This window comes from Sceloporus occidentalis, unplaced genomic scaffold, assembly GCF_023333645.1.
Source record: "Sceloporus occidentalis isolate IW3139 unplaced genomic scaffold, rSceOcc1.0.p SCAF_8, whole genome shotgun sequence".
NCBI classification, from domain to species: Eukaryota; Metazoa; Chordata; class Lepidosauria; order Squamata; family Phrynosomatidae; genus Sceloporus; species Sceloporus occidentalis.
This window is the reverse complement of record NW_028316988.1, coordinates 28,910,898-28,923,806: the sequence shown is the minus strand read 5'-3', so window position 1 is coordinate 28,923,806 and position 12,909 is coordinate 28,910,898. Positions and strand designations below refer to the sequence as shown.

The following is a 12,909-nucleotide window of genomic DNA, read 5'->3' as shown; positions in this document are numbered from 1 at the left end:
TCTCTATGATTTTATGTAAGTCTGGAAAGACAACCACCCAACCTTTGCTTAAAGATCTCCAGAGAAGGATAATTTATGGAAGGTCATGTCGGCATGTTCTCTGGATTCAAGCGCACATCTTTTGTACCACTCCTAGACTCGCCGTACAATTTGGGGATTTTACCTCCAAATTATCATTGGTCCCCAGTAAAAGCAGACATAAAGAAATGGGGAAACCCTTCGTAGCCTATCTATGGCAGCTTCCCTAACTTCGTACCCTTCGCGAGACTCCCTCGTCGCCTTACGAAAGGGAGAACATATTAAGCATAATAATAATAATAATACTAACCATTAAAAAAAAGCAGCAACAGTTTTGTTCATACATTGAGCAAGTTAAACCTTCCTTTTTTCCTCCCTCCTTCCAACCTGTATATTTTTTTTCCTTTTTTTAAAATGGTAGGGGGAAAAAAAGAGCATTATGTAAAAGCAGCGATATTCCGCACGCCGTTTTCATCCCTCTTTTAAGTCACGCAGCCGTCACACTTTAACGTTTCTACAGTGAAAAAATAGACTGTCTTTGAACAGAATATGAACAAATAAGCGATTATCATCATCGTTACTTTTTTTGTAAATTCATCGACTGATATTCTTTTGTATTTTTACATGTTTTTTTAAAAAAAGGAAGCAAAAAAGTACACTATTTAAAAAAAAAAAAGAGCGAGACCTGCTAAGATAAAATAAAAAATTTAAAAAAATATTGAAACAACAAAAAAAAAAAACAAACCCCGAAAATAAATGTCACTTGCTAGAATTATATTGGAGTTAAAGAAAACCCACTTGGGGTGTTACCTGTCCTTTCCTCTCTGCACCCCACTTTCTGCTTGTGATGCAAACTCTCTATTTCTACTGATGTGGTATCGCAACCACATTGTCCCTCGAGGTGCAAACTCTCCTTCCCCCCCAAAAAATCCTGGTGCAAACGGGGCCTCTAAAGTTAGCATTTACCCCTTCTCTTTGGCATGGGGTGGATGGGTAGGCAGGTGTTTCAGAGACCCACAAAAGAAGTCGCAAACAGAACAAGTTTGGTTTGGATGTGCTAATGAAGCCGTTTTGTTTAGGGGAAAGATAGATGGGTTGCTATCGTTTTAAGCCACATCTATAAATGTGTTTTCCTACCTCCACCCCGTTTGCAATTCTAGCGGGCCAAAAGTGATTTGGGAAACTGGAGCATACCTCTCCAAAATTCAAAATACTTGGCGCTACGGGGAGGGAACAGGTATGGAAAAAGGAGAGGTTGAATGATCGTATATGAGAGCTGTTTGGGGGGGAGTCTTTGCTAGCTCTTTATTTCCCATTTCTCCCTTTTCTTTTCTTTTTATTAGACAGAAAAATGAAGGAATCGTCGGCAACGAGAGGAATGTTTCCAAGTGTTCAAAAAGGTTATCTGGGAAAAAGAGCGTGGAGGGGGTTGGTGGCAAAGGTTGTACTTCCAAACGGAAGCCGTTTTTGTTGCCCTCCTTGGTGCGAAATTCACCGTTGGCATTTTTCTAACCCCTGCCCCGTTTCCCCCAATGAGCAAACTTTGAGAGAGCTGCGTGTAAAATGAACCCTACTAATGCAACCATTGTCGCCAAATCCCTCTCCGTATTTTTTTGGGGGGTTCTTTTGCCTCTTGTCCAAATTCGCCACCTTTTCTCCGGCCTCCTCGTCTCTTTTTTCCTCGGCTTTTCTTTTGCAACGAGGCAGGCGTGGGGCAAACCGTGTGTGTTTGTGTGTATTGCCGGTCTGTCTGTGTTTTGTTAGTTTTCAGGTCCCATCAAACTGGATTCAGTCCTGCGCCATCCACGTCGCAAACACCAAATGAGGTAAGAACAACAAGTTTGCCACTTAAAAAGAAAAAAGGGGGAGAAGACCCATCGTCCTCTTTCCAAGCCACCTGTGGATGCTGGATCGTCCAGGTTTTAGAAACACGGGTCAGAGGAGGGGGAATGGGTTTGGGGAGTTTCGTGGGGGAGATTCACCCCCTTTTACATTATTCCTTCCCCGTTGCAGCATCCAGAAATGAGCGGTGGTTGGGGAGGTCACTTTTGTTCTTTCAGTCTGCAGTCTTGTGTTTTTATTTTGTTAGAAAAAGAAAACAACGGTCAACGCTTGCCTCTCTTAGCTCGAAAGGGGCCTTCCGGGACTTTTCAGTGATCAGAGTCCGCACGACGGATGGCTTTTTCTTTTTTTAAAAAAAGAAAGTCGTTGAGTTTTATTTTTTGTAATTTTTTTTCCTTTTGTTTTATGTTGCATAGTGATCAAAACTGCCCAGGTATTCCAACGCTGCTTGGTAACAGAACTGATATTCGTCCTGTGGAAAAGAGAGAGAAGGGAGATACGGGGAAGTCAGGCTTTTCATTTTATTAGGGTATTTTAATGGTTTTAAAGTATTGGATTTTAACTGTTGGTTTTATTCGTTGTTGTTTTTAATTGTGTTCTGTGTTTTTAATGTACCCACCTTGACCCATTGCAGGCAAGTGACACAAGAGAGTACACCAAAAAATTCATCTCACGCCAGTTCCTCTGGCTCCAAAACATTCAAGGAGGAGAACTGTTAAGTATCCAGCAATAATGTCCAAATGTAAAATCTCATCTGGGACAGAGCTTGGAAAAATTGACATTGGAGACTGCATCTCCCAGAATCCACCTCTGGCAGTATGCCCACTGATGCCTGCGGGTAGCATGAGTCAGCACTACCCAAGGTCTGAAGAAAGCATAGGAAGCAAAAGTCTTTCAGGAGGTAAAAATTAATACCCTCCTAATAACTGATGGCACAGTGAAGTGGGTCCCTGCCCACAGGAAATGGCTGTTTAGGATTGGCATGTGGTCCTGGATGCCCAAAGCCAAGCTGGCTCTTACCTCTGTCTGCACCATGGCCGGCCTTTGTGTCCGCAGCATCTTGACCGTCTGGAAGATGTCGACCACCCCCTCGTAGCGCATCCGCTCCAGTACGATGCTCAGCGTGATGAAGACGCCGGTCCTGCCCACGCCGGCGCTGCAAAAAGAGAGGGCAGAAAAGGTAAGGAGACAGAGCCAAAATATCACACTTCAATGCAGTGGCATAGCACTAAGGACAGTATGAGGACATGACAACACAGTGACACTGCAAACACTACAATGCAGTGGCACTGCATTGTGGACCCCGCAATGCATTGGCACAGCACTCAGGACCCTGCAACACAGTGGCTGTGCACTAAGGACATGACAACACAGCTGCACTGCTCTAAGGGCACCACAGTGGCACAGCATTCAGGATATGTCAATGCATTGGCAATGCACTAAGGATCCCACAACCCAATGGCACTGTACTAAGGATCCCACAACCCATTGGCACTGCACTAAGGACCCCACAACGTATTGGCACTGGACTAATAAGACCACAGTGGCACTGCACTAAGGACAACGCAACGCAACGGCACTGCAAACCCTACAATGCATCAGCATTGCACTAAGGACAACACAGCACAGTGGCATTGCATCACTGAGCCCACAACGCAATGGCATTGTGACTTGCTCAAGGTCTCCTAGTGGGTTTCAGTGATCTAATTTGCCTGGTGATCATATTAGATCGTAAGCTCCATAAGCTGAAGAGTCTGCAAAGTTGTGACTTCAACTGGCACAACGTTCATGACCCTAACATCTGTTGGGAGTGCTTTGATTGTATGTTTCTGCATGGCCAGGGGTTGGTCTGGATGGCCCTTGGGGGTCTCTTCCAAGCCTAGGATTCTATGAGCCGGATGTTTTGGGACTTCAGCTCCTACCAGATCTCGGTTTTGGCTCCACCAGCCAGCCAGGGATTGTGGTCCAACAATAGCTGAAGGGCCATACATTATGATAAAGTAACACAGTGGCCCCAAAGTAGTGGGCAGTGTTGGAATATAGCACAATGGCTGAACCCTGCAGGTTCTTAATTCCATGTCTGGGCTTGGATAAGTCACACTTTCTCAGCCTCAGGGGAAGGCAATGGCAAACCCTCTCTGACCAAGAAAACCTCAGGTTAAGTTCGCCTGTGGGTCGCCATAAATCAGAAACAACTTGGAAGGCACACAACCACAACAACAACAACAAGGTGGGGCAGTGCCAGAGGAATCTGATTCTGCTCAACGTATTCCACACCACGCCTCAGCTCTGCGCTAGGAAGTCTCGAGTGCGAGAGCCCAGGCTGGGCGCCTTTTAATCTCTCCAGCGATGCGATTAATCAACTGAGGCTTTAATCGCAGATTAACCACAAGCCGCTGCTCCGGGGATTTGGCGCTCTCAACGGCATCGGAAGAAACACAGAGGTGCGCCGAGCTCCGGCGACTCAGTATGATGGCCTTTTTCTATCTCTTGGAGAGCCGCTCCAGCGTTTTGGGCAGGCTGGAATTGTTGCGGACGCAACAACCCAAAATACACAACACTCTTTGCTCCTACTAGAGTACTTTTGTGCTAACCTTAACCATATGCTAGCCGTAAAAGCTTCTTGTGCCGCAACTCTCGACTACACAGAGAGATATGTACAGGACCCATGCGTGCTATGAGTTGTCATCCACACAATGTGTGTTGTGTGCCTTCAAGTCATCTCCAACTCATGGCGACCCTAAGGAGAACCTATCATGGGGTTTTCTTGACAGGTTTCTTCCGATCAGAAGTAAATGTATATATCTGAAATTTATAAGAATCCAAACTTTTAAAGGCGGCGTAGTTCCCAGAAGAGCTTGGAAAAGTTACCTTTTTCTTTAACCTACCATTCCCAGAATCCTTTTAACGGTAGGTTTTTTAAAAAGGTAACTTTTCCAAGCTGTGCTGGGAACTACACCGTCTTTAGAAGTTTGAATTCTTATAAATTTAGGATTTATAAACTTACTTCTGATGAAAGGGAATTCAGGAATTGGCTAAATGGCTAGGTACTTTCCAATAAGGATTTCAACTCTTTAAACAAAGCTAAAAAAATTAAATGGATTTACAACCCTTGTTGAAACGATCCAAATATCCGGGAAAGCAATTTTAATTAATTTGAAGAAAATAAGAAAATAGTTTATCGGTGGCCAGGAAAACAGGGCAATTTGGGTTTTTTCAGGGGGGAAATGACATTTTTAGGCTATAAGAGGGGCGAGTGACATTAGTTGTGCAAAAGTGCCTTCACTCCAACTGAGGAAGTCAGGTTTTCTGGGGAGGAAAAAGCAACAGCGATTTTGGAAGCCGTGCTCTCGGTTTAATGAAAGAATTTCTGCCAAGGATTTAGGAAGGAGAGAAACATACGTTTTTTGCCCAGCGCAGCCAATGAAGAGGCGGTTGGGTGTGTGTGCGCGCGCTCATCTTTGCGCTGGAGGCTTTGGCTTAAAATTCGGGTTGGCTGAGCATCGTATGTGGCGCTCTTTAATTCCAAGGTGTGAATTATCAGGAAAGGAATTTGCAAACAAGGACGGAGATGGCTCTGCGCAGGGCTTAAGTTTCCTTTCCTGTGTGTCTGTGGAGGAAGCGGCTTTCCGTCTCCATTTTACAGAGCAATAGAGTTGGAAGGGACCCCAAGGGGCATCCAGTCCAACCCCAAACTCTTATGCAGGAAGACACAAAATACAACCCCAAGAGATGGCCATCCAGCCCCTATTTAAAGACCTCCAAAGAAGGAGACTCCACCACCCTCTGAAGCAGTGTCTTCCACCGTCGATTCCTAATGTTTAGGGGCAATTGCTTTTCCTGGAGCTTGAATCCATTGCTCCATGTCCTAGTCTCTGGAGCAGCAGAAAACAAGCTTGCCTCCATCCTCAACATGACATCCCTTCAAATATTCAAACATGGCTATCATATCACCTCTTGGTAGAATTCAAAGATGCAGCTGTGTTATGTGTTAGAATTAGTACATAGAGAGATCTTGTAGCACCTTTGAGACTAACTGGCAGCATGGGCACCTTTGAGACATTGGCAGCATAGGCTTCCCTTGACTTCAGTCTATTTCCTCAGATGCTTTTGGTGGAGTGGAAGCCAGGGAAGCCATTCCACCAAAAACATCTGAAGAAGTAGAATGAAGTCTATGAACACTCATGCTGCCAACGTCTTTCATTCAGTTAGTCTCAAAGGTGCTACAAAATCTCTCTACATATCACCTCTTAACATTCTCTTCTCCAAGATGAAGATACTCAGCTCCCTAAGTTGCTTCTCATATCTGTGGTTTCCAGACCTTCCACCATTTTGGTTCCCTTCCTCTGGACACCTTCCATCTTGTCCACATCCCTCTCAAATTGTGGTGCCCAGAACTGGACACAATATTCAAGGCGAGGTCCGAACAAAGCAGAATAAAGTGGTGCTATTACTCCCCTCCATCTCAACACTACTCTCCTTTTGATGCAACCTAGGATCACGTTGGCATTTTTAGATGATGGATCACACTGTTGCCTCATGTTCAACTTGTGGTCTACTAGGACTCCTAGATCCCTCCGGACTCACCTGCAGTGGACAGAAATGGGTCCGTCTTGTCCAAACTGCTCCTTGGTTTTATGCACCTGGCCGATGAAGTCGATAAACCCTTCCCCGGATTTTGGCACGCCTTGTTCTGGCCAGTCGGTGAACTGGAACTGACGCACCGTTCGCGACTGACCGTCCTGAGGAGGAAACAAGGAGGGCAATAAAATAAAATAAATCATCAGTATTTTGCCAGGAGTGGGTTAAAAAAAAGGCAAATGGAAGAAAACAGAAGATCAGAATGCTAGGTTCCTGAATCCTAAACACTTTGATGCAAGAGCAAATTTTGTTTTGCTTGGCTTCTGCATTCAAAATGAAATGAAAAGGAGGGTTGGCCTGCTGTGGCCTCCCAGGTCTTGGGTCCCAAATCCCATCAACCCCAGCCAGATGGAGACCAAGTCGAACAACACTGTAGAAGAGATGCACATAACAAGGATCAGGGAGTTGGAAGAGACCTCAAGGGCTATCCAGTCCAACCCTCTTGCAAGAGCCTAACATGCATTAGACATTAAACCGAGGCTGGATGGCGCTTTGAATTGGGTCTTCCTGCATGGCAGAATGGGGTTAGACTGGATAGTCTTTGGGTGTATTCCAACTCTATGATCCTACGACATGCGCAGGAGTCCTCTTGCTCTGAATCCTATCTTCGCATTTCATCAACAGGGTTCAGTTGTGCGGCTCTGCAATGTCACTTTTGTAAAGTTAAGCAATGAAGATTGTGATGCAGAGTTTGGGCCTTTGTTTTGTGCACTGCCCTTCAATCTCAGGATACAGGGGGAATATTTTTATTTAAATCAATAGCTTCCAGTTGCAATGAATTCTCCTTTCATTGGCGGTGTCACAGAGTGGGCAGGCACATCTGAGGATTCAAGGGAAGGCCTGGCGGTTGAAACCCAGCATCATGTTTTGGAAAAGCACTAAAAAAGAGAGGCATGTAGCTGGAGGAAGAAAACAAACAAAACATTGGAGACTTCAGGAGCGCAGAGAAACTAAGAACAAAGATAAACGGGGAACGGCAATCAATGTACAACATAACCGAAGGCCGATTCGACCATCAATTGGTGACAGGGGAGGCCGAGGCTTTAATATTTCCATGTTGAACAAGTGCACTGTTTTAAACACTTTTTCTTTTTAATCTATGTTTTACTCTTTCAACCAGTGACCTCTTTTAATACTGCAATAATTTAATCCTGTTTTAATGCATCCCTTTTGTATGTTTTTAATTGTACTGTTCTTTTTGATTGTAAGCTGCTCCAAGTCCCAGTTTTGGGGGGAAAGGAGGATACAAATAATTATAATAATACTAATAAATAATAATGATCATGATGTTGGCCCTCCATATCCATGGATTTTTTAATCAACAGATTCAAAAACACCTTGATTTTGCCTTTTTATATAAGGAACACCATTTTACAATGCTGTTGTATTTAATGGGACTTGAACATCCATGGATTTAGGTATCCATGGGGGTCCTGGAAACAAACCACAGATATCTCTTTAAAACAAAGCTAATAAAAACACTCTTTCCAAAATGCAAACAGCTACACAAACTGTAGAGAAACCTCTCTGATTTCATAAAGGCATTTTAAAAAATCTTTTATTGTGTAGTGGCAGCAAGCGAGAACGGGAGAGATCGATCTCCGGGATGCTCTAATCTTTGGAGTTCAGCTCAAAGAGGTTGCCCAGCATGAGATGTGCCGTTGCCGGAAGGAAAGCACAGAACGCAACCGGATGAGATGCCCAGGGGGTGCGCTGGCATCACCGAGATGAAAAATGACATTAAACCGATGAGAGAAATAAGCAACCACAACAGAGCGAGGAGGGAACGAGCTGGCAAGAGAGTCTCACTGCTACAAGAGAGTGGTTTATATATTCTGCAAAATTACTCTTTGCAGCCCATGTTTCCAGATCTGCTGGGGAGCCCCTTTTTTTTAATCCCACCATTTTTACAGGTTCATTTTATGGGAATGCAGTTGGCCCTCTACATTGGTGGCTTTGATTTTTGTGTTTTTGATTATTTGTGGATTTGATCGGTATGCTTTCTCTAAGAATCCCTAGGTCCTCCAGAGAAATTCTGCTGGAGGGTCTAGTTCACTGTCCCCCAAACCTTTTTGGACTACCGGGCCCTTTCTTCTTTGGTGACAACCCCTCCATATCTCTGGATATTAGTTCTACTGTTCTACTGCAAATTCAAAACAGCCAGTCTTGGTTGCTGCTCCCTTTGCAACCCAGTCACTCTGAGAGCAGCAACCAAGCAGCTGGCTGTGTCCATGTTGGCCTTATGGGAAAGACTAGGGTGGGCAAGAGGCCTCTCGCTCGCTGCTCCCAAGGGTCCCAGGTGCAAAGGGAAAGGCTTCTCCCTGTTGAGGAAGGACTCTCAATCCTTTGTCCTGTTAGAGAGGGTGCAGCCAGTGCATATGGAGGAGGTTTGCAGAGGCCGCATACTCTGGACTAGAGACTGGCATGGATGGGAAAGGGAGAGATTTTAACTGGAGCCACTCCAAGGCAAAGGGCTCTTTCCAAGAACTGACCCCGATACTCCTCCCGCTTCTTCCCTAGAGAGATGCCTTTCCCACACAGCTTCAGTTGTTTGCAATCCCACCATCATTGTTTCTTCTGCTGCCCCTTCTCTCAGCCTGTCTGAGGAAAGAAAGCAGGAGCAGCAGCAATGGCATCACAAAGGGGGTGCAGTGGTGCAGACAGCATCTGGTGAGACGACAGAAGTGGGGTGACACCCAGTTGGGCCCTCCCCAAGTCGCAGGGCAAGGACTGCTACTGTGGGTGCCTCCACCGCACCCCTCCTGAGAACAGCACCGTGTCAGTGAAGGAGAGGCTCACCCGCAGCCATCCACACCTCGCTGCCACTTTTCTCCTGAGGGGAATGATGCTGCGGCAGTGAAGGAGAGGGGCCAGTGTGGCCTTCTAGACATGGCTGCTGTGGCCTGAAGCATCAACAGGGAAGGGGAAAAGGCACAGCTGCCCCCAGAAAGTCCTGCCCTATCTGGACCTTGCTGCCCTAGAGCCACCCTGCCTTGCTGCTACTTTCCAGAGGGGAACAGTGCCACAGCAGCAAAGGAGAAGGCCGGGTGCGTCTCTCTGGACCTTGCTGCCCTGACGCAGTGCTGTTGCAGCTATGCATTCCTCCTGAGAATGGCACCAAGGCAGCAAAGGAAAGGGCCAGGTGCAGCCATCCAGACCTTGCTGATGCAGTGCCACAGTTTAAGTAACCATACCACCTTGGAACTATTCTACCTGACTTACATTCTTGCTAAATGTTATTCAATAAAGTCATTACTTATTTGTTACAACTGAAGTCTCTACCTGTGTGAATTCTAAACCACATAAAAACATGCTACCGAAAATATTAAACTTATAAGAGGGAGGCACTTGGGACTCTTGCTTTTATAACATTTAGGTATAAAGGTTGGATACTGGACAAGTGTCATCAATAAGGGGCCTTCTAGTAAGTAAGAGGTAAAAGGTAACCTCAAGGCATACACAGGAGATCTCATGTGACAGCCACCTTTCATTTTGCTAAGAACCACCATTTTACTCTGCCACTGCATTTAATGGGGCTTGAGCATCTACGGATTTTGGTATCCACAAGAGATCATGGCAACAAACCCCAGTGGATACCAAGGGTCCCCACTGTATCAAGTACTATCTGATTCTGTACATGCATTGGGCACCAACTCACCCTGGCATCGGTGACTTTGAATTCCCGGAGGATGTACTGAGGCATGTTGTATTCTGCCATGGGGTCCACCACGAAGTACTGGTACCGCGCAGAGCGTTCGGCCGGCCAGTATTGATGGCACTTTTCCTGTGGATAGGACAAAAGGGGATAACCGTTAATATCCTGGAACCATACCAGTTGGCTTTTGTGCAATTTGATCTCACACCATTCCTTCTGGGGCCTTGCACTATGCACAGCCAAAGTGGTGTCTGGACCCAATTTGCATTCCCCTTGGAAGTTCTTGAGAACTAAAATTAGGGGGGAAAAACAGGTCCCCGACACAATCCTTCTCCAAGCAAATTGTCAGAAATCCTTTCCTCTCAGTGCTCCCTTCCCAACTGCACTACTAACTCTGGAAGGGCTTTGTGAGCTTTAGAATAAAATCCAAGGGTTACACTCCGACCGATCCAGTGTTTTTTTTATTAATCGTGATCCCGTTGCTATCTGAGTATCATTTGTTTTAGGGTTTCTCAACGATAACGCGAGATGCGTCAGTGAGATGGATTCCACACACAGTCAACCCTCCATACCTATGGATTCTTTATCCACAGAGTCAAGCATCCATGGCTTGAAAATGTTTTTAACAATATTTATACATTCCAAAAAGCCACCTTGTTGTTGCCATTTTATGAACAGGACACCATCGTATTAGGCTACTGGATTTAATGGGACTTATGTGTCCACAGATTTTGGTATCTGTGGGGCATCCTAGAATAAAACCCCAGCATATACCAAGGGCCCATTGTAGCAGCAACAACAACAACAACACACCATTGTATATAAGGGAGCTTGAAGATCCATGGATTTTGGTATCCATGGGGGTCCTAGAACCAAATCCCAGCAGATACTAAAGGTTCACGTACAATGTTTTAGATGCATCCAAAGAGATGCATATGGATACATGCAAACAGCACTGCCACAAACTGTTGCATAGGCAGAGGGGAAAAATTAATCAATCTATCATTATTATTATTATTATTATTATTATTATTATTATTATTATTATGTTGATGTTTTTTTTTTAAAAACCAGCCCTGTTTATGTCAGGGACTTTGGGGTAATAGCTGCCACCATCAAGTGTCATCAGTATTTTGGGAATTCATTTTTGTTCTCTTGTTCTTTTTTCCACCCCTCACATGTCTTTACCTTTCTCAAGACCTCTCCATTTCAAGACCTCCAAATGTTGTTGGACTACAGTTCCCAGAATCCCTGACCACTGCTGGCTGCTGGGATTTGCAATCTGTCAGTATCTGGAGGATTGCGCCATTTCCAACTCTGCTCTACAAAATGAGATGATGCACACATGCCCCCAACTTTTGATGTCAATCTTTAAGGAAGATTTTCTTCTTGAAGGAAGCACTGAATCGTTTTGGCCATGTTCTTCCCACTGCGACAAAGTCCTTTAAAACTGTGCAGCCTAGTTGCAACTCTGGACCTGTCCTGCCCAAAGCTGACCATAGAGTCATGCTGGAAAATCTAGAGATTCCTACACAGAACACTTCTCTAGGCATTTCTGGGTCCTCCAGCATGACTCTATGGTCAACTGTGGCAAGAAGCGTACCACAGAACTGCACCAGAGGACCTAGTAAACACCTAGAGAGGACCTTTACTTTTGGACATAGCTAAGTGAAACCATAGGTTCCAGATCCATAGATGTGAGGATCATACTGTACTTAATGTAAGCAGCTGATACAGGATTTTGGTCATTTTCCTTAAATTTCCCACGCACTACAATGGGAAGGAGCTTATTTTCTTGGAGACATACTGTAGATTTCTCCATTACAAAAACCATGGCAATGTTTCCATGCTGTGCCATTAAAACAAGGACTCTAAAGTTCTCCAGTCCCATTATTCAGATGCGTTTGGGACTGGTTTATTACACACTGACATTTTGGGTATCTGTTAGAGGAACTCCTTAATGTATTTTAATCCATTTCCATCTATAATTTATGGCATGTTCTAGTTGGTGGACTGTGACAAATGTGACCTCGCTTGGCACCGCCAGCTATTCTGCCTTAGAGGAGATGCTCAAGGCATCTCTTAAAGTGGCACTGCCAGTTTCTCAACCAACCAACCAATCAATCAATCAATCAACTTTATTACAACTGCCAATCATTCATAAAAAAGACAAGCAGAACATAGCAGCAAATCAACGGAAAGGAACAACTCCCTGGTACAAGAAGTCCTATATGTATATGGAATTGACAATTTCAGTTTATAAATCGGTACCAAATAACAGAGCACTAGGATGAGATTTGACCAACTAGCTGCTAGTGGAACATGCCAACACACGTCTTTGCAACCGATAGATCTTTAGAAGATCTATAAATCATTAGCAGATCGATAAAGCATTAGTAGCATTCTGCATAGGCAGGCCTTTGAGAATTCGATTTTTCAGGGGAAACAGCCTTGGTGTACAATGCGCTGGACATTGATTTGACATGCTGTTGTTTTCATTGGCTTCAAGTTTTATTTATTTCTTTAACTTTTGCACACTGCCAGCTTTTAAGTACGTTTGTTTTAACCACTGTAGGCAGCCTTGCATTCCCAAAAGATTTGATAAATACTTATAATAACCAATTCTGTTGGAACCCTGTTGGTTAGTCCCAACTAGAGCAGACCCTTCCAATGAATTGTTGAACCAAAAGTCAACACATTGGTAAATCCTATTGATTCAATGGACCTATTTTAGGTAGGATTTTAGCAATAGG

General features: G+C 44.6%; 1 protein-coding gene across 2 annotated transcripts in view; it reads right to left on the bottom strand.

Annotated features, from left to right (window-relative positions):
- Positions 1-583: 583 nt before the first annotated feature.
- PTPRS (protein tyrosine phosphatase receptor type S) overlaps positions 584-12,909 on the bottom strand; it is a 228,889-nt gene continuing 216,563 nt past the window's right edge. For both annotated transcript variants that reach the window (XM_089535812.1, XM_089535811.1), the window contains 4 exons: positions 10,160-10,285; positions 6,448-6,602; positions 2,881-3,016; positions 584-2,332 (listed from right to left, as the gene is read on the bottom strand). In XM_089535812.1, the coding sequence (XP_089391938.1) occupies positions 2,264-2,332; positions 2,881-3,016; positions 6,448-6,602; positions 10,160-10,285 (486 nt within the window). In that variant the 3' untranslated portion in view covers positions 584-2,263. The remainder of the gene's footprint in view (positions 2,333-2,880; positions 3,017-6,447; positions 6,603-10,159; positions 10,286-12,909) is intronic.